The sequence below is a fragment of the Podospora pseudopauciseta genome, chromosome 1 (genome assembly GCF_035222475.1).
Source record: "Podospora pseudopauciseta strain CBS 411.78 chromosome 1, whole genome shotgun sequence".
NCBI classification, from domain to species: domain Eukaryota; kingdom Fungi; phylum Ascomycota; class Sordariomycetes; order Sordariales; family Podosporaceae; genus Podospora; species Podospora pseudopauciseta.
The window spans coordinates 5,147,979-5,175,345 of NC_085892.1; the positions used below are offsets into that span (position 1 = coordinate 5,147,979).

The window sequence follows — 27,367 nt, forward strand, 5'->3', positions numbered from 1 at the left end:
TGCGGGTAATTCTTACAGAGCACTGAGCAGAGTAGGGGCCCCGCAGTCTCCAATGTTTAAAGGTGGGTCTGGCATCAACGGGGCAGGGGGCGGGTAGAAGTTGGGGTCTTGGCAAGGCTACGTATGCTGAATTGGTGATTATTAGCTGTGGTACCTAAAGCTGCTGCTGTTGCTGCGCGCCCGTGGCATCAACTTCGACAACTATACAACAAATGGATCGATCGCCCAAGATGTTACGGTCAACATCGCCGCTCCTTTCGTTATTTGCTTTCCTGCTATGCTGGGGGGCTGCGCTTGTGTCGGCTGTTAGCACCTCCGGCAACAGGTTGCTGGCTGTGTTTGATGAAGTGGGCGAGAAGGAGAATTATAGCAAGTTTTTGGGCGATTTAGAGGGTATGTTTGCAGAGGATGGACTGGGAATGGGATAGGGAGCTGGGATGCTGATCAATTGGTTGTGAATTACAGGCAGAGGATTCCAAATCACATATGAGACCCCCAAGAGCGAGTCCCTCGTCCTCTTCCACCTCGGCGAACGAGCTTATGATCATGTCATCTTCTTCCCGACCAAGACAAAGGGTATGCTATTCTCTTGTTTCCTCTCCAAACATACCCCATTACTGACACCATGCGCTTTTAGGACTCGGCCCCAACCTGACGCCCCAAATTCTCGTCAACTTCCTCAACGCCAAGGGCAACATCCTCCACACCCTCTCCTCCGAGACTACAACCCCCAACACCCTCGTCTCCCTCCTCGCCGAGCTCGACATCACCCTCCCCACTGAACGCACCGGCCTCGTGGTCGACCACTTCTCCTACGATACCCTCTCCGCCGCCGAAACCCACGATGTTCTCGCCCTCCCTCCACCCGTCCCAGTGCGCAGTGATATCTCCCCCCTCTTCTCCGCCGGCGCCCCCAAAGACGCCCTCCTCGCCTTCCCCCACGGCGTTGGCGCTGTCCTCGGCCCCCGCGAGCATCTGACCCCCATCCTCCGCGCCCCCAAGACCGCCTACTCCTACAACCCCAAGGAGCATGCCGACGTCCTCGATGCCGCCGACCTCTTTGCCGCCGGCCAGCAGCTCTCCCTCGTCACCGCTTTCCAAGCGATCAACTCTGCCCGTTTTGTCCTTCTCGGTTCTGCCGAAATGCTCCAAGACAAGTGGTTCGTCACCGAGATCGCCGCCCCAGGTGGTAAATCCGTCAAGACCTTCAACCGCGAGTTCGCCAAGCGTGTCTCCGCCTGGGCGTTCCAGGAGTTGGGTGTTTTGAGGGTGAACTGGATCGAGCACCACCTCAACGAGGTGGCTGCTGTTAACGAGTCAAACCCCCATATCTACAGGGTAAAGAATGATGTTGTATGTATCCCCCCCCCCTCCCCCCTATGTAACCCACCTCTTATCATCAACTAACAATGGCGATAATGCAAGACCTACACCATCTCCCTCTCGGAATACGCCTATGACAAGTGGACCTCCTTCTCCCTCCCCGCCAACGACGTCCTCCAGCTCGAGTTCTCCATGCTCTCCCCCTTCCACCGCTTGCGTCTGACCCTCGACGAGACCCGCTCCACCCCCGAAGCCTCGGCTTACACCGTCTCGTTCAAACTCCCCGATCAGCACGGCATCTTCAACTTCAAGGTCAATTACAAGCGCCCCTTCTTCACCAACGTCGAGGAGAAGAACACTGTGTCTGTCAGACACATGGCCCACGACGAGTGGCCCCGCAGCTTTGTCATTAGCGGTGCCTGGCCTTGGATTGCGGGCATCGGCGCGACGGTGAGCGGGTGGGTGGTGTTTGTTGCTTTGTGGATGTACAGTGCCCCTACGGATAAGAAGGTGGGGAGCAAAAAGACCAACTAGATATGGGGGGGAAGTGATGTAATGGGTGGGTGATTGAAAAAAAACAAGGTCTTTTTTTATTTAAATTATCTATGTACAACTGTGGTTGATTTGTTTAGGTTTTCGTTGGAGCATGCAAAAAAATACACTGGCGAGGCGTCAAAGTCTAGGTCTGAGAATATATTGCAATGAACCTGAACATGTCTGGAACTGATATTATGAAACTCCTACCCAAGCCCATGACCATAATGCTATCTAGACTGGAGTCAGAGCTCGCTTGAGCCTCAAGCCATCCACCAACTGCACATTCAGAAACGACACACACAAAACCAAACATATCAATAATGCCCTCAGATTAGCTCTCTTCTGTTCCCACTGACAACCTGACAATCCACGCTCGGTAGAGAGACAGTGGAAAAGCGTCGGCTACCTGCAAATTTGGCTTTTTGGATACCTTTGGTCATCACCAGGCATGCGTCTGGTTTGGTTTTGATTTGGTTTTGGTTTTGGGGGTACAAAAAGAATACCTTGTTTCTTCTCAAAAAGTAACTTTGCGAAGATAAGAAAGAAATTGAGAAAGGAGAGTCGACAGAATGAGAATGGAAAAGCATTCACCCTCCACCTAGTCCATCTAACCAGGGCAGAACACACTCTTGGGATTTTTTGAGCCAAGTGAAAAAGGGGGTCTTCCGATCTCTGGCTTACGCTACTGGCGTTCACGTCCACCAGTGAGGGTCGATATGGCACCTTTTGCAGCGATATCTTCTGCCCAACAGGTCATTTCTTCGCCGTGGAACAAAACACACCGGATCCAGGTGGGGCAAGGACGACAGGGTCCTGTGTGAAAACACTACTGGCTACCGGAGATCGCCAGTGTGGGGGGAGGAAAGATGGGAGTCGGTGAAAGAGTGTGGCCTGCCTTGAGCCAATAGACAAGATGGCGATGGTTGCTGTGGTGCTGATGGATGCCGGCCTGTGACTTTACAGACAGGCTGCTCGATGGCCGAAGTGAAGGAATGTTAAACTGAAACAGTGTGGTATTTGGTGGAAGCTTCTCTCTCCCATTTCCTCGCCTTTGAACCAACCCTTGAAACCAAGCACGATTGCGAGCCGCTCCGATTGAAAACTACTTTTGTAACCGTCACTGGTGCTGCGCTGACATGTCTCCTGATTGCTTCTTTTCAGAAACTCAAAAGTTGACACGGGGCGCACCTCTAGAAATTGCTAATTGTCGTCATAGCGGCTTGGCTTCTTGTAACGAGAACCGAAAGGGAAAGGGAGGCGAGGGAGAAGAGGTGATGTGTGCCATATGAAAACGATGTTCGTGCAAGGCTGCTCAGATATCCGTTCTTGATTATTCATGGTCTCCCAAACCCTCTAGTAAGGGCTGGATGAGTCGGAAGGTCGGGTTTAGCTCGTCCCTGATGTTTCTTCATGGCAGGATATGTGTGTGAAGGAGGGTTGTTTGCTCTTGAATAACCAAAGCTGTCAGTAGACATCACTTGATGTTCCCTGTTGGCTTGAAGATGAAAGATTGTGGTGAAATCGATCCCATCTCAAAAACGAGATCCATCTGCCGTTATAATAGAAAGAGACCGAGGCAGTCGTGACGGTTGTCCAAGGTCATGAAGTCGAGGCATGGTTAGAGGTAACCGCCCGCCTGAAGAGGGGTGCGCAGCTTGATAGCAGAACCGCTTGATCAGATCGTAACGAGATCTTGATCGCGTTGTTGGATGATAAAGAAAACTATTAGAATAACAAGAAGAAACGCGGGAGATGATGCTGAAGCTATGCCTTCAGATGTGACGAGAAGGCAGGCCGCAGTGAGGTCGATGTGAAGCTCCAACCGCTGATGAGAATGGAATGAGGTCGCAGGAAGAGTTGAGCTGGAAGAAACGCGCTGAAGACGCTCGAGCCACAGCGCGGTACCGCCACAACCGCGCTAGCCCGCTCTAAAACCAACCTCCATCCATAAGGCTGTGAATTTCTATGTCAGGCTGTGCGCGCGCATCTTGAATATATCAGCGACACCATCACTAGCGACGCCAACTTCGCGGTCGCTTTCTCTACCACTCCCCACAACACCACACTCAACTAACAAACCAGGCCAGCGCCAATTCTTCAAAATGGTCAGTACATAACCCCCCTCAACAATACTACATGGCAGCTCGCTGACCGTTACCCCCCTCCACCCAGGCGCGCAACTCCGAAAAAGCCCAGTCCATGCTCTTCCGCTTCCGCGAAGCCCAAGCCGCCGACCTCGGAATCATCGACGCAGGCCGAACCCGCCGTCCCCGCGCCATCACCGAGCAAACATCCATCCCCGCCTGCGAGAAATGGCGTGGCCAGGTCCTCAAAGAAATCTCCCGCAAGGTCTCCCGAATCCAAGACATCTCTCTCTCCGACTACCAAATCCGCGACCTGAACGATGAGATCAACAAGCTCATGCGGGAGAAACACATGTGGGAGATCCAAATCAAGAACCTGGGCGGGCCGAATTACATGAGGGGTGGGGGGAAGGTGTATGATGAGGCTGGGAGGGAGATTCAAGGTGGTGGGAAGGGGTATAGGTATTTTGGACGGGCGAAGGAGCTGCCGGGGGTGAAAGAGCTGTTTGAGGCGGCGACGAAGAAAAGGGAAGAGGAGGAGAAGCCGTTGGAGGAGAGGATGGATTTGAATAGGAGGAACGTGGATGCGGGGTATTATGGTTATGCGCCTGGGGAGGAGGATGAGCTGTTGCTGGAGTATGAGAAATTCAAGGAGAAGGAGGCGTTTGAGGCGCTGAGGAAGGCGGGGAACAAAGAGGCACCGCCGGGGTGGGAGCCATTGCCGGGTGATATTGGGGATGGGGGAGTGTGGGAGTTGCCGACGTTGGATGAGGTGCAGCAGGAGCTGATTGACAGGAGGAGGGCGAGGTTGTTGGATAAATTACAGTAAATCGGCGTTGGAGAGGTGGGCTAGTGGATATTGTTGGTATTTCGACATCTTCATGGTTATGTCTGGCGTTCAGGGGCACACAGGGCGGACTATGAGGGTTTCTCTGCCAAAATGACTTTCCAAAGTTTCTGTGTATTATCTTCATTAGGTGTAATTGTATATCCCGCACCAACAATCATTATGCATGCAACCAAACGGACTCCGAATACTGTGTGGTTGCCTCAACTGATACCATGCCATAACAACGTAAAATGCGTAAACATCCATACTGTATGTGCTCCAATGTCTTGAATAAACGCCCTCGCATAACGAATGTCCTCCCAAAACAATTAACACTTCGCCGGCCAATTGTCCTCGATCCACCCGGCGAAAAGCTCCGTAAACGTCCCCTCAACATACAAACTGACGTCCTTATCAGTATACACGGCTCCGCTAAACTTCAACGCCATCAACACCCAAGGTTGAATAAAGTCGAAGAACACCAAATCAACCGTCTCTGGCTCGCCCTCTTCCGGGAACGACAGCTCGCTCTGGATGCAGTTGGGGACCACGTAGAAGTTGATCCTCGAGTGGAGGGCGTCGTCACCATCGTCGCCGATATCATCCCGGGTGGTGTATCCCTCAACCAAAAAGGGCTCCTCATGCCCATGCTGACCCATTGGCTTCTGGATACCGTCTTCGGAGAAAGGGTTGGCAGGGGTGTCGTAGATGATGGACTCCCTGATGGAAAGTTGCTCGGGGATGCCCATGAACTCGTTGTCCATATGAGCGTCAGCCATGATCTTCCCGGCGTTATTGAGGAGCTTGATGACTTTCTTCGCGGCGTGGTAGGGGACATCGGAGATGTAGTTGAGAACGCTGAGGAAGGGTGAGGTGATGTATGTCGAGTCCCGCGTGAAGGCCCCCTTGAAAATGTCGAATCTGATAGCGCCTGTGTTGGCGATCACCAGTCTGGGGACGTCCTTGCGCTTTGGGTTGACTGCGATTTCCGGGATGACCTCCTCCTCGAGCAGGGTGTAAATGCTGTCAGGTCCTGGATACGGCGACCTCGTCATCCAGTAATCCTGTGGCGCGCAACCAAAAGTATAATCCAATTCCAGCTCCTTCCTCGCCTTGGCAATCATAGACGTGACGTTCTTGCCATGCTCGGTATGAAAAGTCGAAGCATTCAGCCCGCTGTGATGATACAACCCAAGGAGGTTGTTATCGATATACCTCCGATGAAAACTCAACCCCCTCTCCCCCTTTGGATCCTCCTCGGCCTTCTTGATCGCCCCGTCAACACTCATCCACCCAATCGTCTCAAAATACCGCCCACTCGCCATCGCAAAGCTCCTCTCATCATAGCTCGTCGCATCCCTGACATGAACATGGCCCCCAAAAAACAAAATCGGCGCATCCCCATTCCACCTCCTAATCTCCCCAAAAACCGTCTTAAACTCCTCCATCTGCACCCCCACATGCCCAATAACCAGCCACAAATCCGGCTTCTCCTGCTCCCTCACCAACCGCTGAAACCACCCCTCCCTCACCACATCCCCAACCCTTTTCACCACAGTATTATTCGCATTCCCCCCAAAATCAAACAAAAACCCCATCGCCACCACCTCCACCCCTTGATTCTTCGTCCTAAACCTCCTATACCTCTGCGCTATCTCCACCCTCTCCCCATCCCCCTTCACGTAATCCAAATTGCTAGCCACATACCTCCCCCTAAAATTCTCCACCGTCCTCTCATACTCCCGATCCGCCGTGCTCGCAATATACAGCTCGTGATTCCCCGTGCAAATCACGTCCACGTCCTGCTCCTTGTATATATCGTAGTAGTACTTCCCCTTCGGACTGCTCGCGTCATACAGCCCGTTCCCCTCCACCCGGTCCCCCGTGTCGACAAGCAAGAGATCGACTCCCAAATCATCCGCCTTTTGCCGCATGTGCTCCGCAAAAGAGACGTAGTCCCCCCAGTCAGCCGAATATTGTGACTCCTGAAGATGGCCAGCGTGCCAGCCGTGCGTGTCGGTCGTGTGCAAAAAGTTTAGTTTGCCCCAGACGAGGTCTCGCATCGGGGCGGGGATCGGCCGCGCGGCTCGCGGTTGCGCCGCGGTCGCGGGGTTGGCAGCGAGGGTCGCGAGGACGGTGCCGATGATGGTTGTTTTCAGGCCCATCTTGCCGGTTGCCGGTTGGATAATGTTTGATGTGCCACTCGTAGTCGCCAATTGATCAGAGTCGTTCCGCACGCATCGCTGACGGTCAGCGCGTTGGTGGTTGCCAGGGAGAAGTGGCGGCACCCTGAACGAGAACCTCTTTGGCCTGCAGGTCTTGGCGTTGTCACGGCTGTCGCCCATTGATCACATGGGCCGTCAACTGATGACAGTTGATAGGTAGGTGCCATGAAACACATAGAACCCCAAGTTTGAACAGGTTGAACTGATAGTTATGGTATCACTACGAAGTACTGGTATCATAGGTATAGAAATCTAGGCAAACCGCCCCCTGAAAACTCCTTGACCTGCCAAACCCCAACGGCTGAAGATAGTTAATACAACAACCCTCCCCTTTCTCGGGGGCCATTCAAACCTCAACAATCTTCACCCGTCCCCTAGTCTCCTCGGGAAGATTCTCCAACTTGATCAAACCAAGTTGAACACAATCACCCAGGAAAAAGTAGGCTCTCGACTGTGTATATCCAAGATAATCAAACGCATCGGCATCCTCTTCAGTCTCCTCCTCGGTTGGAGTCACATCTTCCGCCTCGCCATCCGAGGAAACCTTCAAACCAGGAATCTTAGCCTGGACAAGACCCCACGCAACCCACTGGGCGCTGTTGGCTGTGCGCCAGAGTTTGGTCTCCTCCATCAGCTCCTTGACTCGCTTCTCCGTCGCCGCTTCCCTCTTTCTCTCCTCCTCCTTCCACCCACCGGCTGGGACGCGGGCATCCAGCATAAAGTCAGCAATAGAGGTTGTAGATCCCGCCGTGTGAATAGAAGTTCCTGGTCCGGTCCCTGTGGGTGTCGTGGCGGGCGTGCTTTTGGCAGAGTCAATATACGGGAACCTAGGCCTATGATCGACATAGGCCCTGATAAACCGGCGCTGCTGGTCAACGTTAGGATACTTGGCGGTGTTGCAAACATGAGGGTACCGCGCGTCATGATAGTCGTATGTCCATTCGGAGAAATGGTTGGCAAACTCAAGTCCTGGAATGTTGGCACCGGCATACTCAAAATCAATAACAACCAATTGCTTGTGCTCGTTGGCGGGCTGAAGAAGGGGTGATTTCTGATCGTCCGGACGGACGCGGAGAATATTGCCGTATTGAGTCTGCGCACCAAACATCAGTAGCTGGAAACAAACACCCTTGGGGCATACAACTTGCGTCGTTGTGTGCAAAGACAAGCTTCTCTCTGATCTTCTTCGGGTCGCCATACTGGCCATCAAGAAACTCGCGATACTTTCGGACCAGCTCCTTGAAGGCCGGCCATTCCACTCCGCAGACATAACCCTTCTTCTTCCAGCTGTCGCTAGGACCACGAGACAGGTCGTTTGGCCCGTCATTGTATTGCTTGTCAAGGAACAAAACAGTCTTCTCGACTTGGGCAAGCCACTTGTCCCAGTTTCTCCAAACACTGGGGCCAAGAGCCTTCTCTTCCTCCAACAGCTCCACGCCGTCATGAAGCTCCCTCATGCGCTTAGCAATCTGTCTGGAGGTATCCGGCTCCCGCATGCTTTGCGAAGTGAGCGCAGCAGCGTTGAGGTATTGCTCAAACCGACCGTTCAAAAAAGTGCCAAGCAGGCGAGGGCCAATCTTCTTTCTGGCCAGCCTTCTAAGCACGCTCAGCTCGTTGTCACGGTCGATGAGGTGCTCCACCTGGGGACCATAGATTCTTAGCAGCACCTTGCCCGGCGTCTTCTTGCCCTCGGCGGGAAGCAGTGCCGATTCAGGGGGCGGCGAGACCACATACACAGCGTTTGTCAATGCGCCGCTGAGACGTTCAACTGAGATCTGCTCTCCGCTGTCAAGGGGCACCCTCCTCCACCCTTTGAGCCTCAGCGTGTGTGCCAAACGAATGATTTCATTCTTGAACACAGTCCAGGCTTGCTTCTCTTTATCCTCCCTGCGGCTAGAGATAGAAGCGTTGTCGTCGGCCGCCTTGCCTCCAGTGTAGCTCATGGTCTTGGAGTTGTCGAGGGCTGCATCACAGCTGGGAACCACAACATCACCATCGAAAAATTCCGTGTCCGATGATGCCGCACCTCTGAGGCTCCTACTAGACCTCTTCCGGTGCTTCTTGCTTAGACGAGGTCCTAGGTGAGGAACAGACCCCAGCCCCAAAGCCGACATGCTGTCGTCGAGAATCCTCTGAAGTCGATCAAGAGACACTTCACTCGAATCAGACTCGAGAGAATCGGCACGAGGACGACCGGCTTCAGGCGTCTCTGGAGGTGACTTGCGGCGCGAAGAATGCTTCCGACTCTTTCTAGACTCTTTCTTGGCTTTCTCTCGGTGGAGCCATTCAGCTACCTGAGCTACCAACTTCTCACTCACGCGATCAATTCTATGGCGGTGGTAGGAGGCGACGCCACTGTTTTGAGGTTCTTCAATGGGTGCCGGAGAAGCAGTGAGCTCGGTTTCGCCGGCAACATCGATGCTGGGAGTCTGGCTGAGAGTCGAGGACCTAGACGGCGTGGCAGACAGGCCAGGGCGTCCACTCAGCCTCCTGCCAACGCCTGCAGGAAACTGCTTCTTGATTGAGGCCTCATCGTGAGGCGACGACTCAGGTTCAGCAATCTGAACGGCTGCGAGGTGTCAATATTTGATCACGGGTGACAAAGAACAAAGAAAAACAAGCAGAGCTACGCAGAACAAGTGATAGCTAAACAATGGGGTGAGTGACAGACCTTTGGCCAGTGCGCTCAAGGGCGGGGTTTTGGAACCCTCACCATCATTGTCGTTCTTCAGAGCCGAACGCCGCGGCTGAGCCGAGGGTGCTGGAGAGGGTGCTGGAGAGGGTGCGGACATGTTGAGGGAGTTGTCAACACCACGGACCGGCAACACCCGAGCAAAATACTTTGAAAGCCGGAGTGACGGTTCCCGAGGGCATCCGGGGAGAGATGTAGAATGTTACCCTTGGGCAACGGTCAAGGAGGAGTTGTAGTTGTAGGAGAGGACCCGGTAGATGGGGCGGGCGCTTGCGTTGGTTAGGGAAGTGTCCCAGTGACACCGGTATCGCTTCTTCAGCCAAATCAGTATCGTATGATTGGGTATTGCCCTCGTCAAGATAAGAAGGCGTGTGGAATACGTGGGGTAGCGTCCACGCTTGCTTCGCAAAAAGACTAGACACTGCCGAAGCTCTCGCGAGACCAAGTTGTGTTGTATAGGAAGCAAAGGGTACGAGCATGTGAAGGGGGGAGAACTGTAGTTGAGCTCAGACGGTCTCGTGCTCAAACCGGCAGGTAGCCTGTTGCACAATAAAAAAAAGACGGTGTCCCGGCGACAAAAGTCGGGATTTCAGTGGAGAAAAGGACGAGAGGAATCAGGAACAGGGTCCTCCACCCACCAATCGCCGAATGGCCCGTGCTTGACCATGACGTAGCTGTCTGCAAGCGAGCAATGCTGTTTTTTGTTTCGAGCTCAGGCCATTTGGCAGAGCCCAATGATGCAATTCAGACCCGAGGGAATGGAAACTTGCTGCCAAGCGCCGACCGACAACCAGTGAGGTTAGGCTGGATTACATGATCTGGAGGATAAAAATAGTTGAGAGATTGGAGCGCTGTTGAACGTTTATCCAACCTGCACCCCAGATCATCACTTCTTTCAGAACCCCTGTCTTCATCCCGCTCACTGACACGACCACCCAACTCCCAAGGGTAATCTGCATGGAATGGCGATATTGTACATTTTAGCTGTTGCAAAATACATCAATAGTACATGGCGTTATACATCCTTGATACGTGCCCATAATTCTAGGCCTTCTTCAAGGGTCTCTTCCACTCCTTCATATGATCCACGATGATCTTGGCTGCTTGGTCGGGAGAGTGCTGTCTGCCGAGCGCCTCCACAAAGTCTCCCTCGGGGTCCATAAGGTAGAAGTAGATGCTGTGGTCGACCAGGTAATCCTGGCCTGGCTTGACTTCGGTCGGCGTGCTGAAATAAACCCGGTACGCCTTGCACATGGCCTTGATCTGGTCGTATGTGCCTGTCAGACCGATAAACTTGGGATGGAACTCGGCAAGATATTCCTTCAACTCCTTGGGACCGTCACGCGCGGGGTCGCATGTCACAAATACAGGTGCCAGCACACCAGGACGCTTCTCCTCTACCAGATCGAACATTCTCGCCATCTTGTCGAGCTCTTCGGGGCAGATATCCGGACAATGGGTAAATCCAAAATAGACCTGGAACATAGCTTCAATCAGCATAAGGTCAAAGACTCAGAGGAACACGCCAGCACTTACAAGAGAGTAGCGCCCCTTCAAGTCCTCGTCCGTAACAGTGTTGCCATTCTGGTCAATCAAGCTGAACGGCCCGCCCACCTTGGGCCTTCCAACACCCTTGGTTGACTCTGCTATCCTCTTGCGCTGCATGCGCTCCTTCTCTTTCTCAAAGTAAAACAGGAGCCCGACGCCAGTCATGAGGAAGATAATACCAGCCTTCCATGAGAATGGCTACAGCCCCGCATATTAGCTTCCGTCCAAAACACACAACGGACAGGACCGATGCATACCCCAGAACGATAGCGACTTTTTGCCTCCTCCACTGTCTTGAACTTGAATCTCCGTTGAACCAATGGCTGGTAGGTTTGTGTCTGTGGTTTCGGAAGGCAGGATGTCGTCGGTCTTCTGGCAGCCATGTTGCTAGCTGTGGACAGGGATCGTAGGCATTGTCGAATTGCCGCCCTCGGCAGGACGTTAATTGTGGCATGCATCGCTGGCTGTGACATTTTGGGTGGTTTTGCTGGATGACCTTGGGGTGACACCGCAATTGTGCTGGGTGCGGATAAAAGCTCCTAGTCAAAGCTCCCATCCAGTCTGACACATGCCCCGCTAAGCCACTAGCACAGCCAATTGAACCCCAGCTGTCAACCAAAAATTCATCTATCGCATGCATCTCTTCCTCTGATATGCTTGTAAACATCTCACCTTCGAGATCATCCCTTTCTTTCTTCATCAATTGATTCTTCCAAATATGCTTCTCTATCTGTACATTTGACACTCTGAAAGATTACTCCATCGCATTCCATGTCTGTACAGGCACATTCAAGTGTGCCATGTATATTAAGTCACCAACAGAACAGCTGCGCCCCGGCTTGGTATCCCACAGGTGAAGTAAACGATGGCGTTCTCAACGTCTTTTTTCACCCTCGACCCAGAAGCTGCGACGGGCAATAGCAATCAGCCATTACACTCAGACAGTCAAACCGCAATAAAAATGGAAAGGTCAAACAGTCCACAGACCGTACGGGAAGAGGAGCAACCCGCAGCAGATTTGCCCACTCTTTCTGCTAAAGCCAATTTTTCGTCCTCTGAAGAAACACAAACAAAGCACCCACCCCCCAGCAGTGAATACGGCTTTGATCAGGACTCGATTGCTGGCGACTCTACGAAACCAACCACGACCAAGCCTCCAGTAAGCAGGAGGAAAAAGGGAACTGCAACCATCATCAAACCACCAAAAAGATCTCGCCCCGGCGGCAATACCAGCATGGGCCCAAAAAAGAAGGCAGGCAAAACCACCAAGAGCGTAGGATCCGGCGCCCCATCACTCAATGGAGATATCGGCAGCGACCTTGCTGGAGGAGCCAGCGAGTCTGACAGCGGGCCGTACTGCCTCTGTCGCGGACCTGATAACCACAGGTTCATGATAGCGTGTGATCGCTGTGAGGACTGGTTTCACGGCGACTGTATCGGCATGGATAAGTGGACTGGCGAGAATCTCGTACAGAAATACATCTGTCCCAACTGCAGCGATCCCGCCCGGGGCTATGTCACCCGCTACAAAAAGATGTGCAGCTACTCAAGCTGCAAGAACGCCGCCCGGGTTGGCGACCCTGAGCGCCCATCCATATTCTGCTCAGACGACCACTGCCAAATGTGGTGGAACGACCTCGTCTGCACCATTCCCAAAGCCCCAAGATCCAAATCCAGCAAACCTACCAGCATCCTAGACGACCTCACAAGAGAAGACTTCATATCCCTCCTCGACTCGCCTGTCATGGCTTCATACTACCAACAAGCACAACAACAGACCTCCTCCACCCTCTCCATCATCCCCGGCCAGGCAAACCTCTCCCTCCCCCCAGACTTCTGGACCAACCCCCCACCCAACCTCCTCACCCCAGAACAAGAAGACTTCCTCTCCACCTCCCTCGCGAAACGACAAGAGTTAGGCGAGGAGCATCTCCTCTACAAGAAAATGCTCGAGCTCATCAACATCGCCATCGAGCGCAGAGACACCGCCATCTCGTCCCCTTCCACACCCTACAACAAAGACGTCTGCGGTTACGACGTTCGCCTGGATCACATTGGGACGCCGCACCAGTTTTCCCTCTTTCTCCAGACTGACTCGGCGGCTAAAATCTTCAAGAGTGGCAAGTTGGAGGATATGGACGAGGAGGAACAGGCAAAGTGGCTCAAGGGGGAGGATGCGACGAGCGGGAATTACAAGGGGGGTATGTGCACGAGGAAGAAGTGCCCTCCGCATAGACAGTGGAGGGATATACTGGTGAAATCCGTCAAGTATGATGTCAGGGAGCTGACGAGGAAAGCGAAGGAGAGGTTGGATGGGGAGCAGAGGGCGAGGAATGCGGCGGCGGGGAGGTGGTTTAGGAAGGGGATGTTTGAGGGGGATAAGGTGGAGGTTATTGGGGGGGCTATTGGGGAGGTGGTTGGTGGGCAGGTGGATGGGGCGGGGGAGGATGTGAAGATGGAGGGATAGAGCGGCTTGGGTTGGGATGTTGGGATTGAAAAATGGATAAGGGAATGGCATGGTTCGAAACATTTTTAGTTTGGTTGGTAGCGGGTTTGATAGCAGCTTTAATATTCAGCTTTGTTCTTGCGATCTTGGTGGACCTGTGAACTATGATTTTCCATATCTCCAGTCTGAGGTTTTGGATATATTTGAATCAACAAGTAGTATTGGGCTACCAAAGCAGCCATCTTGAGGCTGTAAGGCCGAGCGATAAGTATCTAGACAATGTTCTTTAGACCTATCTACCATGTTTCAACTTGGAGTATATCGATAATGATTCTACACATATTCAGAAACACACTTGGCGATTTCCTTTCTCAGTACTTTTTCATGCCCTTGGCTTTCCGGCCACTTCCCTTGCACTCTTGCCACACCATCTGCTTCGTCCTGCCCCGTCCTGCCCCTTTTCCCGCCTCAAGAAGCTATTCATTGAACAACCCCTCCTCCGAACCATCGCAGTACGTAAGGGAATAATATTCTTCGTGGCAAAGTAAAACTTGCAGCCAGATCGCGGGGCAAAGTTCATCCCTTAATTCAGAGCGCAAACCGAACCCTCTGAAGAATTGCTCCCTGTCCAAACCCCAACCCCTGCTATTTTTCCCTCCTAAGTTCCAAAGCAACCCTGCCTCTGCCAAGTTTTAAAACTCCAAAAACCCTTTGAAGAAACGATTGTTTCCCTCTCCCTTGTATACCCAAAACTCAAAATCGTCTGGAGAAAATTGTTTGATCAAACACCTTTCCCAACTTCCCCCTTCCCAACTCCCATTGACGATATCCCGACCCCCTACTGATCCCCAAACACATAACCCTTTCCCTTCATAACCCTAGAGGCCCCCTGATACTGTCTCCTCCCTAAAGTCTCGCAGCAGCTGAACGGAGCATTCAGCTTCCCCACAAACAAAACCATAACCCGCATCGGTCTAATTCCGATCGGTTCCGCCCCTCCGATCGATGATCCTCTTGCAAGTGCCGGTATCCACACCCCTCCCCCATCATCCCCTCACTCAGCATTCCATCCCTTGAATCACCACCACCCCTCCTCACCCATAACCACAATCCTTCCCTCCAATGCCGTGAGGTATGGACATACATACCGACGCGCCTCTCCTCCCACGTGTGTTACACAAGAATAGAAAAGTGAGAGAGAACGGACAATACCATCCCACGTGACAACGAACAATCCTTACGGGTTTTGACACGCACCACAAACAAAAACAGTTTTCCCGTTTAGGTAAAATGTACACAACATTCTGTAAAAGAAAAACAACTCCACTCATGCAGGAAAAGGTGGCAAGTAATAATGAATGACACACACTGAGAGAATTGACCTAATGAGGTAAGAAACCAAATCGCCACACTTCAAACAATCCATTTTAAACACCAAGAAGGGGGGGGGTGGGAAATATCTATACGAAATGAACGAAAGTCTGAAATAGAGCAAAACTTTTGTTACATATAAGAAAACCCTGAAATGAGTGTAATTTCCTTGAAAAAGAAAAAAAACCACAGGAGAATGTGTTGTGTGTATAAAAAGTGTACATATATATGTGTGTCTGTGTGTGTCGTATTCATCATAAACTTTTTGTTTGTGTCATAAACCAGCCATTAGCAACCCACCCAATCCCATATGCCATCTGGGCCCTTCGAGGAGTGAGATCAAGTAGACCCCCTCTTCCCACTCAAGAACCTCCCCCAGCTCATCACCTCCCCGCTCTTCTGCCTCCTCATCCACGGCTTCCCTAGCTTCTCGTGATGATGCAGAGACTCAACAATACTCCCTACTGTCCCGGCCCTCCTCCTCCCCGTAGGAGCCGCCGCTTGAGGTGATGATGTTGATTCGGGCTCTGGAGTACAGGTCAAAGGCGCACTCTCACTCGCACTCCTCCCCTTCCTGCTGTGTGGGACAAACCCCCTCATCAACCTCTTGGCAAAACTCCTCTTCTTCCTTCTCCCGGAGTCGGCACCTGCTGGGTCAATGTCCGAGTCTGAATCCGAGTCGTCCTCGTCAGAGTCGGAGTCGATTTCGAAGACAGAAATATTTGGTGGTGGAGGCGGAGCTTGTCCTAACAGATCGGTGGGTTTGGGAAGGGGGGGTAAAGGACGGGTGTGCAAGTCTGAGAAGAATTTCTGATTCGAGGCCGAGGTGCTGGGTGGGTGTAGCAGACTTGGGGTGGGAGGAATGTCGTCCGTTGGAGATCGAGAATGTGACTTTACCAAGTCCGCCAAGGTGGGTGATGAGCGAGTGGGAAACTTGGACAGTGAGAGTTTGCGAAGGTTAGCAATAGAAGGACGTTTGCTGATAGACTGCCTCCAGTTAGGAGGATCAGGAAGAGACTTGTCCAGAGGAGATATCGGTGGTGATGCTTCAAAGGTGGATGGCGGTGCTGGCATTTGATAGAGCAATGGGATCGAGGCTGTTGAGCTGGCTGCTGTGGAAGCGTACTGTGCCAGAGTCGGGGTCGTTGCGTTCGACGAGCCAGGCCGGCTGATCGGTGGCGAAATCTGAACATTGGATGAATGCATTCTGGTGTCGATGCTGGGCCGCCGGCTATCTGGTAGAGACGAACAAGGCGGTGCCGTACCCGAACCAGGCTGTCGTGGAAGAGACGAAACGCGCAACGGAGAAACCGGAGGTCGTCGTTGAGGTGCTGCAAGAGGGAAAATTGAATAAGACGGTCTCGATGACACAGATTTTGCGGTAGGAGGCCGTGGTTGTTCCACGCAGAGTTCAACAATGGGCCAAGGAAAAGCCTCGTTCTGGCTGTCGGAGCTAGATGCTCGGCCGCGCGTAGTTGGGCGATCTTCTTGAATCTTCACGGAGCACTGGGCATATCCTTGCCGCCTCGATCTGTCAGTGGGACTGATAGAACGGCAGTGCTCCGATCTATCCCGGCCGCGCCGTCCGAAATACCATAAGGGATCCCACAACCCGGGTCGAGTTCCTGGAATCCCATCCTGGTAGTCGTCGTCCGCCGAGACGACCGAGTCGTGATCTTCTATCATCCCTGGAACAGAACCATCAGATCCAAGGGAATCCCGACCTTCCAGAGGAGCATCGTGGGGGCAGATGTTGACAGAATCTGTGCGGGGCCGAGAGTAGTTCGCTGTCATCTGGGGCTTTGGAGCAGTGTGTAAAAGAGCGGCAAGCTCGGTGGTGTCCGCATGATAGTCCATCTTAGGCCGTCGTGCCACACGTGTGGAAAATGATCTGAGGGTGTGCCGAGCAGAATTTGTAAGGGAGCGTGATGCTTTTAGAAACGGCTTGCGAAGGAGGCAAAACTTCGAGTTGGGGATAGCCTTGTAATCGAAGGAGTGGAGAAGGGGGCCAGCCATATATGGCAGGAATGAGCCAGAGATTCGGACTCAGCCTTGGTGAGCGCAGCCTCTGGGACGCCACACTCCCTGGAAAGAGCCCTAACATAAACAAAAGTGAGGGAGGAAAAGGGGGTGTGGTGACAAGGAATGAAGGGGTGAGGTCAACACAGCAATGCGGAGGTAAGGTATGATATAGGGGATATGGACCCTTACTGCTTGGGCCCGAGCGGAATGCAACAGGCTCGCCTCCGCTTAGACGGCTGCCATCAGATGACGTATCGGGCTCCGGAGAGAGAGACAGGAGGAAAAGGGAAAGCAAGCAACGGCCCGCCAGCAAACACCACAAAACTTTGTGATGAAAGTTGCCGGGCCGAGGCTGATACACCGAGAAGATGGTCTCTTCTCGTCCGATTTGTTCGTCAGGATGAAGCCCTCACAAACGGATGGCTGGAGATATCACCTGTCCGGGTGATGTTTGTGTATGTGGACATGTCTTGTCCCAGCTCGACTCCATCAAACCACCAACGGAGAACTGTCTCGACGTATCCAGCAATTCTTGCCCCCGCTTCTACAGAGTCAGCATAAGAGACTGTAAAAACTTGGAAAGGCAGAGTGCCAGTGCCAGTGTCACGACTGGCCGAAGGACCGAGACATGGTGGCCAACCCGCGCATTGCCTCATTACGAAGCGGGTCGGATATGTGATCAATCATTGCACAAGCAGAGCCTAGCCCAGCTGCCGTTGCCGTTGACATGCCGCAAAAGGTAAATGCGCCTCGACTGCGAGACAGCTGTCGCCAATCGAAGCAGCATCGATAGGCCGCAGGCAAGTTTGGGACTGCCGTGGCCGTGGGCGGATGTCATCTTCGCGGAGGGATGGGGCCATAGTCTGTTTGCTGTTTGAGCGCGAACAGCTCCTCTGTCAGAAATCATGGAAATGGTAACTGCGGGGGACGGAAGACAGTGAGAAAACGGAGACAGTCAGAAGCAAAGAAGAGCTGACAACTGTTGCTTCCATTTACATGTTCCATTTTGTTGAGGGAGGCTGTCGTCGCCCGTTTGGAAAGGGAGCAACTTGAAGTTGGAAGAAACAATCATCCCCAGTTTAGACCCCACCTTTTCGCTCTCAACATCCAATCATTCCTTTTTTGCAGCTGCAACTTATATGTAAGCCTTGTGGGGTTTGTTTTCTTGGCCTCGGGTCGACTGCCGGGTAGCGGGTCCTATGCGCATCCACATCAACGTTGCCTTGTCTAGGCGTCCAACCTCATTCATGGGAGACGATCCATCACCGCATTCGACTGTCTGTGATAGTGGTGCGTTTGGAATCAAACAGAAAAAAAGTTTTTCCCCCTCCCGTAACCATGCTCTTCCGACACGCTTGCGTCTCATGAAAACCTTCGATTTCGTCTCAAGAAAAGCAAACCAGAGACATGCAGCTCTAGTCTCTAGCCAACGACGACAACGCATTGTTGTGGACAAAATAATAGAAGCCGCTAGTTGAGAAACGGGTGCTGAAATATACTTATCATTGCCTTAAAGATAGGTATTGGGACTTGACTCATTGTAAGTAAACCCCCAGGATAATTCGCGAGGTTTTCCAATGCGATTAGTCGGCATATTCGGCTTCTATGAAGTCTTGATTCTGTACCACAACCTTTATCATTCTGTCCACAATATGACCGACCACAAGGGCCGCAGCAAGCAAAAAGCAAAAATTGTCAAAAAACCTACCTGATCTCCAGTCGTGACATTGGAAAAGGGTGCATGTTGCATGCGTAAATCCCCAGATATGGCAACATAAATGCAGGGCTGACACCTTGATGCAGGGGGAAAGGCCCCAAGATCGCAAAGGGAAAAAAAAAAAAAGGAAAAATGACCCAAGAGGAAGGAAAATGTGGCCAGCATGATGTGGCCAGCCCCGTCTGTGGCAAGTGTGTCTGAAAATCCCATCCCAAAATCCAAAAAATGCCATGCCAGAACCCTGAGCTGATCTGTGATACAATCCAGATCTTCCAACGCCAACATCCCATTTGCCCAAACCTAACCGTCATCAAACGCCATGGCTGCCCGCCCATGAAGCCTCCCAGTGAAAACACCCAAATTTCACCCTCATTTCAGAGGATATTGTGTTATGTGTAATCGGTGCGCCCCTCATTTGCTCGGTGCTGTTTTTTGAATGATCAGGAAATCCTCGTCGTCCTGCTCGGCAAGCGGTTCAGCGCTTGTGTTTGTCCATCGGATAATGCCGTGATGGTCGTCCTCCTCATCTCGTTCCACCACTGCCGCATTCTGTCTCTGCCAGTCCGCGAGTCCCCTGTGTCTTGTGTTTCCTTCCCGGTCCCCCGGGGCGGTAGGTGGAGAAGCAGATCCCCTGCTGTAGCTGGGCGTGTGCGGCCGTCGTGGAAGCCACAATGTTTTCGCACGGAGAGCAGGCGATGTTATTTGCTGGCCCACGCTGGCACGGACCTGAACCTCAATGTCCGGATAGAGATAGGGCCGATTGATCCCCATCGACTCGAACACATCCGGGAACCACACACGCGCGAGCGGCCACAGCGCTGGTATTGTTGCTGTAACAATTGCCAGGTTCACCTCGATGGTATTGGTCGTGTAGCCAATCGTGTAATGGCCATCGGCCGGTCTAAGATACCAGACGCGAATGACAGAGTAGAGACGTACGATGCTGATGCATGTGACACTGCAAACTGACATTAACATCATTTCAAATGTCTGGGAGAGCGGTTTCTATCTTACACGGCTCCCAAAGCAAAGACGGTGAGGAGTGCCGCACGTATCCTCCATCCGAGCCTCAGGTCCTTGAAGGCAACGAACGGAACCAGGAGCGTCAAGATATCGGTGACGATGTTTGTTGAGGCTAGCGCTACTGAAAATAGGCCCGAGTTGAAGCACTTTCCTGACCCAGCCGGCTTCGTCCACACATATTCCACAGGGGTGCAGTTGAAGATCGTCGCTGGGAGGAAGGCGCACACCTGTAGGATGTTGAACAGGATCAGAGCTCGACATGAGATGTGCACGAAGCGTTTGGTCCCGCCCAGCCTGAGGAGAAACAGCAACGCGGATATCTTGACCAAAGCAAGCAGAGGGCTGTAAAAAACGCGGTTGAGATAAGCAAAGAACAGACCCTGATTGGCAGGATGAGGGGGAATGTCGATGTCGTGAACGCCCCAATAGCCGGCTCGCATGTCTGGGTTCATCTATCAGGTGCCTGCCCGGACATTTCAAAAGACATGGCGGACTTACAGAGGGCTGCAAAAACACCCTGCGGAATTGCGAAGCCCTGCGTGAAATGCTTAGCATAGAGCTTCAACATAGACGCGGTAAATGTTATCGCTCACGGTGGCAACAAATATCAAATAGTCGTCTGCAAACCAATTAGTCGTGGACTGGCCATTTCAAGATGAGTGGACACTCACCAAGTCCCAAACCCTGACAGAGACGCCGACTCCATACTCGTAAAACACAGGCCGTGATCGAAAGAAGCGGGAAGAATCCTAGGAGGAAGAGACCAAGAGTTTGTAGTCCGCTATAGGGGTAGGGGCCCACTGGGCTGACGGAATAACTCGTTGCTATTGTTGACTCGTTGGACTGTGACATATCTATCGAGTCGGTTATTCAGTCTTTACCAAGACGAGGGTTGGCGAAAGTGCCAGAGGGCAAATCGAAAGCAGCACATCAATAGAAGTCGCGTGTGAGATATCTGGTTGCTTGTGTTGTTAGAAAAATGCGGTGACTTGAAGAAGTACGAGCAGGCAGAACCCATTGAAGGCCAGATGCCGGTCTCCCATGCCGTTTGCATTGCTCAAGGGGACGGTGAGAATGGCTTGCTTGATCACCCCAACCCAAGGGGTGCCAATGCTATGGTGCTGGGTATAAGTGGTAGACAACGCCACACTGGCGCAGTCACACCACACCGGCGAAAACACTCGATGAAACAGGACAAATTGATGAAGTCAGGTAGATGTCCGGCTCCAAGGAGAGACCTGCACTGTACCTGGTTCCTTGAGTTAACCAACTTTGGCACTCGTATTCCCATCATGTTACCCTCTCCAACATGAGTATCGAACTTTTGGTCAGGTATCCAAGGAGATTGTTTGTGTTAGGAGTAAGACCTTCGAGTTCGCCGACCATATATCCCAATGGCTGCATGATATACCCGTGGTCCAATCCTTCCCGGTAAAGCGTGTGATCCTTCGACGACGGACAGACCCCTTTGCGGCAGTGAGAACCCTGGAATTTGAACCTGCTTGGGCGAAAGCATTTCTCCGATCCTTGTGATGGTCTCGCCCTCTGCGGCTAGTGCCGAGAAAGTGAAGTTGTCTTAGACACCTCTTCAGCAACAACTTTGGGCAGCACTTTCATCCGTTTGGGCTTGCATTGAATGGCGCGGCAATATGAACCCTTCTTGCCAGATACCTAAGGTATACTTGCTCGAGAGGTAAAATCGGATCAGGGCTGTCGACGATAGAAGAAAAAGTGATAACTAAGTGATAAAACCCCGAACACGATAGATTTTTTTAAATGTTGAAAAGAGAAGGCCTTTCAGTCAGACTTGTATCTCACAAGGCAACATTTTTCTGAGCCCGCGGTCCATTACATCGTGCTTTCCGGAGCCGGAGTGCATGAGCTGTGGCGTTAGGGTCAGTTCGACTGTGGCTGTTCATGGGAACTTGACAATCCGGAGAACACGGTGGAAAGGTTTCGAGACACTCTCGTCACAGGGAGGTATCATGTCGCGCATCGACTCTACCATAATGAGTGAAAGTAAACTTGCAAGTGCGATACCTGTAGCCGATGTTAGAAATGATTCGCAAACATAGAGTGATTTGCTTGGAAAGATGATAACCTAGACTTGCCCTTTTCAATAACATGGTACAAGTATTTTTGGTGTCTAATCAAGGAGACATGTGTAGCTTGTTGCGAATAGCTTCAGTGTTGACCAAATCGAGATATTTGTCATCAACGGTCAGGCTCCATCATCGAAAGTTTAGGCATTCGATTTCATCTGAAACCGTGACATGCCGGGGGTTTTCAACAGGTCGCTGACGATCATCGCCCGAAAGCCGGTGTTTCGGACACCACACTACAAAGTAGTTGCTCTAAATCTCAGTCCCGGTGAGATCCAACGGCCGCGGAGGGGTTTATTGCACTACCGTGTACAGCGTTTACTAAAAAGACCGTTGCAGTTGGGGGGAATTGTACACGAGAGCAACTCATCGCGTGAGCTTATTTTTCTCAAAAGTCGTCGACAGAGCCGAATTGGCGGCCCCACCATCACCCCTTTCATCTGCCATCTCCCGGGGCCGAGCCGTCCTTCCGGGCCTCCACACAGCGGGATGCCCCGGTGGCCAGCTCTCGGCAATAAAAGGGGAAATCGGCGGTCAGCGTATTCTTGTTGGATTGAGCAAACTTTCCATGATGGAAACAAACGAGATGGGGCGCTTCATAAGCATAGAAGGGGCATCGAAATCTTGGTCTTTGATGAAGTCCAGACCAGAGGACCCTATGATGCACAGAAATAGCTTCGAGAACAACCAGATGAGGCAGATCGATGGATCGCGACACAAGCAATGCCTGATTTTGAGATGCGCGGTCCAAGGCCAGGCCAGGGTTGGGATGGAAGATGGTGTGGGCACACCTGCTGCTCAGTACCGCCCTATTGGGATCGTTGGGGTTCTGATTCTGGCCTCTGATTGGACAGGAGATCTCTGATGTTTCATCACCCACACTTTATGTACTGCCAGCTCAGAGCCCCTCTTCCTTTTCTGTGAGCTTGTGCCTTTTCCAAGCTTCCATCTCAAGCCTCAGTGGCCCAGCCTCCCAACTTTCTGATCCAAGTTGGGCGCTCACCAGCCCCTTCCACTTTGTTCATTTTTTGCATTGTGCTTATTGTCTCGTTGTTTGTCTGGCGCTCTGCTCGTCTGTTCGTCTGTTCGTCTGTTCGTCTGCTCGTCCGCGCAAACCGAGCAAATCAGGGCACGGGGACAGGCAGCAAGCTTGATGGCCGGAACTTCAGATGACGGAGCTCTGTCCGTTCGTATATCTCTGCCAGGCATTAATGTTCCAAGCTCGATGTTGCACAGCCGCATGCTGCACCTCGAAGCTATTCTTCAGCTTCTTCTTCGTACTACTGGCCTGTCTGTAATTAGCAACTGGTATTTTGAAATCAAAAGTCCATCCGCCCGACCGACCCGTTGACTGTCTCTATGCTTGTTGGGTCCGAAGCTGCATTGCATGGAGGCACAAAGGCAGGCTGACAGCTTCGGTCTGATGAGATGGATGGATGTATAAGGCCGAGGAAGACCAGATGAATTGGGCTTCCTCTCCTTTCAGGCCCCCTTTATCCACCAACCCACCACGGCCCTGTCTTTCAAGCTTCTTTTGCTGGAGATCTCGTGGATATCCATCTCCGTTGAAACCAAACAAGCGAGAGCTGCTATGAGTCCGTGCACCCGCTAAGGCTCAGCTCTGGGCGAAACAGCGATCTCCCAATCACCGTAGCGGAGGGTGGCCCTGGCGTTGTTCCCGTCTGCTTCTACCCCCGAAATCGCGGACCTTGGGGCCGTCTTTTTTTGATTCCCATCTTCACCACTTCGTTCCAACTCGACAGTGGATTGAACGCCCGTTGTCAGCCATTGGCTCTCGTCCTCGCTATGTGCTTCTGACCAGTTACACTCCTTGCATATTCCCTCGTTTGAACAGCGGGACCAGACCCCTTAACAGTCGTTAATCAGGCGGCAGTGACACACAATTGGTGAGTGAGGTCGAAAGTGAGGTACCGCGAGGCGATCTCTCTCGGGTCGAGTGTGGGTTGGGTGTTTGGGTTTTGCGGGAGGGTCGCGATACGACACCATTGTCGTCACCGGTCGAGCTGTGCTGTGCTAATAACTAATTTGTCTAATCGTTGGCAGCCTCATCTTCCGCGCGCACACACACGCACACATTCCGAACGTTTTTTTGTCGCTGGACCCGACAACTAATTGGCGCCAGATGCTCTGGGACAACGCGCCTAATCTTTATTCTCTGTTTTGGCGCTGCTGACTGCGCGCCGCTTGGATTTTGAGGGGGCGCGCATATCCGTCCAACCACCAAACTCGTTCGGCAATTTTTGGCCTTCCAGCCACGCATTTTCCAAGGTCTCCAAGTCTCCCGACCTCCAGCTTTTTCGCACCTCCACGCAGCCGCAGCTGTGTCCTTGCTGCTCTGCTCTGTTGGATCCCCCGGATGGTCTAGGACCTCACGATCTTGCTTCCATTCTTACATTCCCTCCACACCATTGTTAATTTTGCGCTTTGCGGTCTCTCAGAGCCAAGATTCCCGGCTTTCCGGAATTCCTACGGTGAGTGAAGGCCAGCTGGAAGCTCCGCAACAGTTCACACACCAACCCCACCATCATTGCATGAATCCTTGATCAGGAACAGCCTCTGATCTGGCAACCCGACAGCAGCTCCCAGCCCCGTCCCCAGACCCTTGCCACCGCCGTCACCACGCTGAGTGGTGACAGTCCCGCTTTCGCCTTGTCGACCACACCAGCCCCCGCTGGTGCTTTGGGAGACCTTGCTGCTGGCAGTCAAGAAGGTTCCCTTCGCGACCCTAGCGATTTCCACCACCCAACCTCCCCGTCTTTTTTCCAGCGCCAGCAACAGCAGCAGCAAACCTTCCAACCTCGCCCCGGCACTGTCACGCCCCAGCAACGTGAAGACAGATCCCCCACACCGTCTTCACACAGGACTCTCCGTCGCACTCCGCGCTTCTCGGCTACTCCCAGTCCACGACCTTCCGAGACCCAGCGCCGACCGCACTTTGAGGCAGCCGCTGGTGGAGCTGTCCCACCGCCGATATTCTCTCTTCCCGGTGCTCGCAACAGCTTTGGTCAACCCGAACAGGTATTCAGTTCCCTTCGACGACAGCTCTCCCAGGATCTCAGTGACGACGACGAAGAGACCTCCACTGTCTTGCCGTATCTCTACGGTCACCAGCGCCTTTCTTCCTCTACCAAGGACAAGCCGCCTCACCCCCTCCTTAGCCTCTCCAAGCAGACCCAAAGCGCCATCCTTTGGACCCTTGAGGAAGCACTTCGCCAGCCCAATTCGTTTTCGCCTGACTTTGTTGAAGAAAACGCTTCGATGGCCGACCTTCTTGCTGGCGGTGGCCCTACCACCACCAATGGCAATGGTGGTGCGACCACGCGACCAACAGCGCCTCCAACCCAAGCTGGATCCCCTCAGCAAGTAATTCGTGGCCCTAGGATGATCATGCGAGAGCGTGCCGAGCGCGAAGCGAGACAGAGAGCCGAACGGGAGCAGATGGAGCGCGCTCGTGCTGAAGAAGAGGCTCGTTTGCTTGAAGAGTCTCGGCGACGTGCTGCTGAGCGCAGAGCTCCCGTTGCTGGCGCTGCTCCAGAGATCAGCCACACCCCCAGTGACCCAGCTTCTCAGCGACGACAACAGCGTGCCCAGGAAGCCAGTGGCCACACCCGGATGCCATCATCATCCTTGGCCCAGCAGCAACCCTCTGCTATCCCACCTCCACTGAGACCTAGAAATGCTCAGACCCCGCAGAACTTTAGCTCTACGCCCCAGCCGGGTGCCGGAGCAGCCCCATCGCAACCTGGCGTGGACTCGACATCACAAGCCATGGGCTCCACTCGGGTTAAGAATTCGTTTCCTCATGCTTTTGAGCGCTGGGAGGCCCTGTCTGCGCACTGGGAAGGTATGACCAGCTTTTGGTTGCGCAGGCTTCAGGAAAATACAGATGAGGCTGAGCGAAACCCAATATCGTCTCAGCTCTCTCGCCAAGTTGCAGACTTGTCGGCTGCAGGCGCCAATCTCTTCCATGCCGTTGTCGAACTGCAGAGACTGCGTGCCAGTTCTGAGAGGAAGTTTCAACGTTGGTTTTACGAAACTCGTTCTGCTGAAGAGCGTCATCAGGAAGTCAATGCTACCCTGCACGCTCAACTTGAGCAGGAGCAACAGCGACGAATTGAGGCTGCTGACAATGCGGCGAAATACGAAGCTGAGAACGCCAAGCTTCAGAAATTGGTTACCGAAATGCGACGCGAATTGCTCATCTCCAAGGAAGAAGCCCGCCGGGCGTGGGAGGAGCTTGGTCGCCGCGAACAGGAAGAGCGTGAGCGTGTCGCTGCTTTGCAGCAGGGCGCTCCAACCACTGTTGGGGGTGTGCCCGTTGTCGTGATGACTCAAAGTGTCCCGAGCCGTGAGCCAAGCCGTCACCAGCGTTCGCAAAGCCAGCAAACCGCCGACACTTCGGAATACATCGCTGCCCAAGGGCCTCAATACCCCGACTATGCTCAATCCACGACTTCTCAACCTCGCGCTTCTTCACCGGACAACCACCCAGGATATTTCGTTCCGACCAATGAACCTCCTCGTCAAGCTCAGTATGCTGCCGAGTCTGAAGCTGGTTACGACGAAGGTACGTGTTCCTGTACCTGACACTGCCCAACTGATGTGAGCAAGATGCTAACCGAGAAGCAGATGATTATGATGAAACCCTGACTTCTCAAGCTGAACAGACAAATTACCCACCGTCCAGTTCCCAGTGGGCAGGCACGTACACTGGACAACCCGACTATTCAGGACAAAGTTTTGCGGCTCCCGGTTGGGAACAAATGCCTCGACACCACCATCCAACTCGGCTCAGTGACGTTCTAGAGGAAGACGAGCGCAGTCGGACATCGGCGAGCCAAGTCAGTCGAGCCTGACAATGACAATAAATGATTCTAATAAGAAACCCTGCACAAATTATGTTCGGCATAAACGACCATGACCCAACGTTTCATGAGACAGGACACATATTTCTGGCTTCGCTCGCATAGAACAGATTTCTCTTTCTGCGGTACTGTTTTGGGTGTTCAACGCATCGACTGACGCTCTTGGTTTCTTCGGCATCAAGACGTGGGGGCTACTATCTTCACAAACTCGCATTAATCACAATTGTCCATCTCATCCCCATACGACTCTCGAAGCTTTCTCATAGATCTCGTATCTTGCGGCAAAGCTTTGAAGGTGGTACAATACTCACGACATATGTGTGCATACGACTTTGCGGTGTTTCCGGCATTCTGGCTTTTTTTTCAAACTTCATTGGCGCGGCGTTTAGTTATCATGCGACCAAGACAGGCGTGGTGTTTTTCTCAGGGGAAAGCATTCCATTTTGATGCTTGTCCGGCGGTGCCTTGTTTGCTACCGTGGACAAGCGGGTTCGGAGTACAAACGGGTTGTTCATTTCTCAAAACGGGGAGGGGGGGGGGGCTGACTTCCATGATGGGGAAA

General features: G+C 52.7%; 9 protein-coding genes across 9 annotated transcripts; 4 read left to right on the forward strand and 5 right to left on the reverse strand.

Annotated features, from left to right (window-relative positions):
- Positions 1-95: 95 nt before the first annotated feature.
- WBP1 (oligosaccharyl transferase glycoprotein complex, beta subunit) lies at positions 96-2,102 on the forward strand. The gene is made up of 4 exons (XM_062907879.1): positions 96-393; positions 466-576; positions 638-1,353; positions 1,426-2,102. Exons 1-4 carry the CDS (start codon positions 213-215, stop codon positions 1,855-1,857), a joined length of 1,440 nt encoding a protein of 479 aa, XP_062771013.1. The 5' UTR covers positions 96-212; the 3' UTR covers positions 1,858-2,102.
- Positions 2,103-3,831: 1,729 nt separating this feature from the next.
- Positions 3,832-4,968, forward strand: ISY1 (NineTeen Complex (NTC) component). Its single transcript, XM_062907878.1, has 2 exons — positions 3,832-3,965; positions 4,033-4,968. Exons 1-2 carry the CDS (start codon positions 3,963-3,965, stop codon positions 4,771-4,773), a joined length of 744 nt encoding a protein of 247 aa, XP_062771014.1. The 5' UTR covers positions 3,832-3,962; the 3' UTR covers positions 4,774-4,968.
- A 134-nt stretch (positions 4,969-5,102) lies between these two features.
- On the reverse strand, positions 5,103-7,118 carry QC763_112940 (uncharacterized protein; the record flags this gene model as incomplete). The annotated part of the gene is made up of 1 exon (XM_062907877.1): positions 5,103-7,118. The coding sequence occupies one exon, from the start codon at positions 7,116-7,118 to the stop codon at positions 5,103-5,105; it is 2,016 nt and encodes a 671-aa protein (XP_062771015.1).
- Positions 7,119-7,344: 226 nt separating this feature from the next.
- Positions 7,345-9,790, reverse strand: QC763_112930 (uncharacterized protein; the record flags this gene model as incomplete). Its single annotated transcript, XM_062907876.1, has 3 exons — positions 7,345-8,112; positions 8,165-9,567; positions 9,670-9,790. 3 exons carry the CDS (start codon positions 9,788-9,790, stop codon positions 7,345-7,347), a joined length of 2,292 nt encoding a protein of 763 aa, XP_062771016.1.
- A 944-nt stretch (positions 9,791-10,734) lies between these two features.
- Positions 10,735-11,786, reverse strand: SCO1 (Cu-binding protein; the record flags this gene model as incomplete). The annotated part of the gene is made up of 3 exons (XM_062907875.1): positions 11,496-11,786; positions 11,227-11,436; positions 10,735-11,166 (listed from the first exon to the last, which is right to left on the reverse strand). The coding sequence occupies exons 1-3, from the start codon at positions 11,709-11,711 to the stop codon at positions 10,735-10,737; spliced, it is 858 nt and encodes a 285-aa protein (XP_062771017.1). The 5' UTR covers positions 11,712-11,786.
- A 317-nt stretch (positions 11,787-12,103) lies between these two features.
- Positions 12,104-13,705, forward strand: SPP1 (COMPASS (complex proteins associated with Set1p) component; the record flags this gene model as incomplete). Its single annotated transcript, XM_062907874.1, has 1 exon — positions 12,104-13,705. One exon carries the CDS (start codon positions 12,104-12,106, stop codon positions 13,703-13,705), a length of 1,602 nt encoding a protein of 533 aa, XP_062771018.1.
- A 1,689-nt stretch (positions 13,706-15,394) lies between these two features.
- On the reverse strand, positions 15,395-17,071 carry QC763_112900 (uncharacterized protein; the record flags this gene model as incomplete). Its single annotated transcript, XM_062907873.1, has 1 exon — positions 15,395-17,071. The coding sequence occupies one exon, from the start codon at positions 17,069-17,071 to the stop codon at positions 15,395-15,397; it is 1,677 nt and encodes a 558-aa protein (XP_062771019.1).
- A 1,592-nt stretch (positions 17,072-18,663) lies between these two features.
- QC763_112890 (uncharacterized protein) lies at positions 18,664-22,272 on the reverse strand. Its single transcript, XM_062907872.1, is given in 7 exon segments — positions 18,664-19,140; positions 19,155-19,752; positions 19,809-20,259; positions 20,316-20,352; positions 20,411-20,436; positions 20,489-20,779; positions 21,067-22,272. 5 exon segments carry the CDS (start codon positions 20,667-20,669, stop codon positions 19,206-19,208), a joined length of 1,242 nt encoding a protein of 413 aa, XP_062771020.1. The 5' UTR covers positions 20,670-20,779; positions 21,067-22,272; the 3' UTR covers positions 18,664-19,140; positions 19,155-19,205.
- Positions 22,273-23,510: 1,238 nt separating this feature from the next.
- QC763_112870 (uncharacterized protein) lies at positions 23,511-26,796 on the forward strand (the record flags this gene model as incomplete). Its single annotated transcript, XM_062907871.1, has 4 exons — positions 23,511-23,514; positions 24,137-24,411; positions 24,488-26,507; positions 26,570-26,796. 4 exons carry the CDS (start codon positions 23,511-23,513, stop codon positions 26,794-26,796), a joined length of 2,526 nt encoding a protein of 841 aa, XP_062771021.1.
- Between the last annotated feature and the right edge of the window lie 571 nt (positions 26,797-27,367).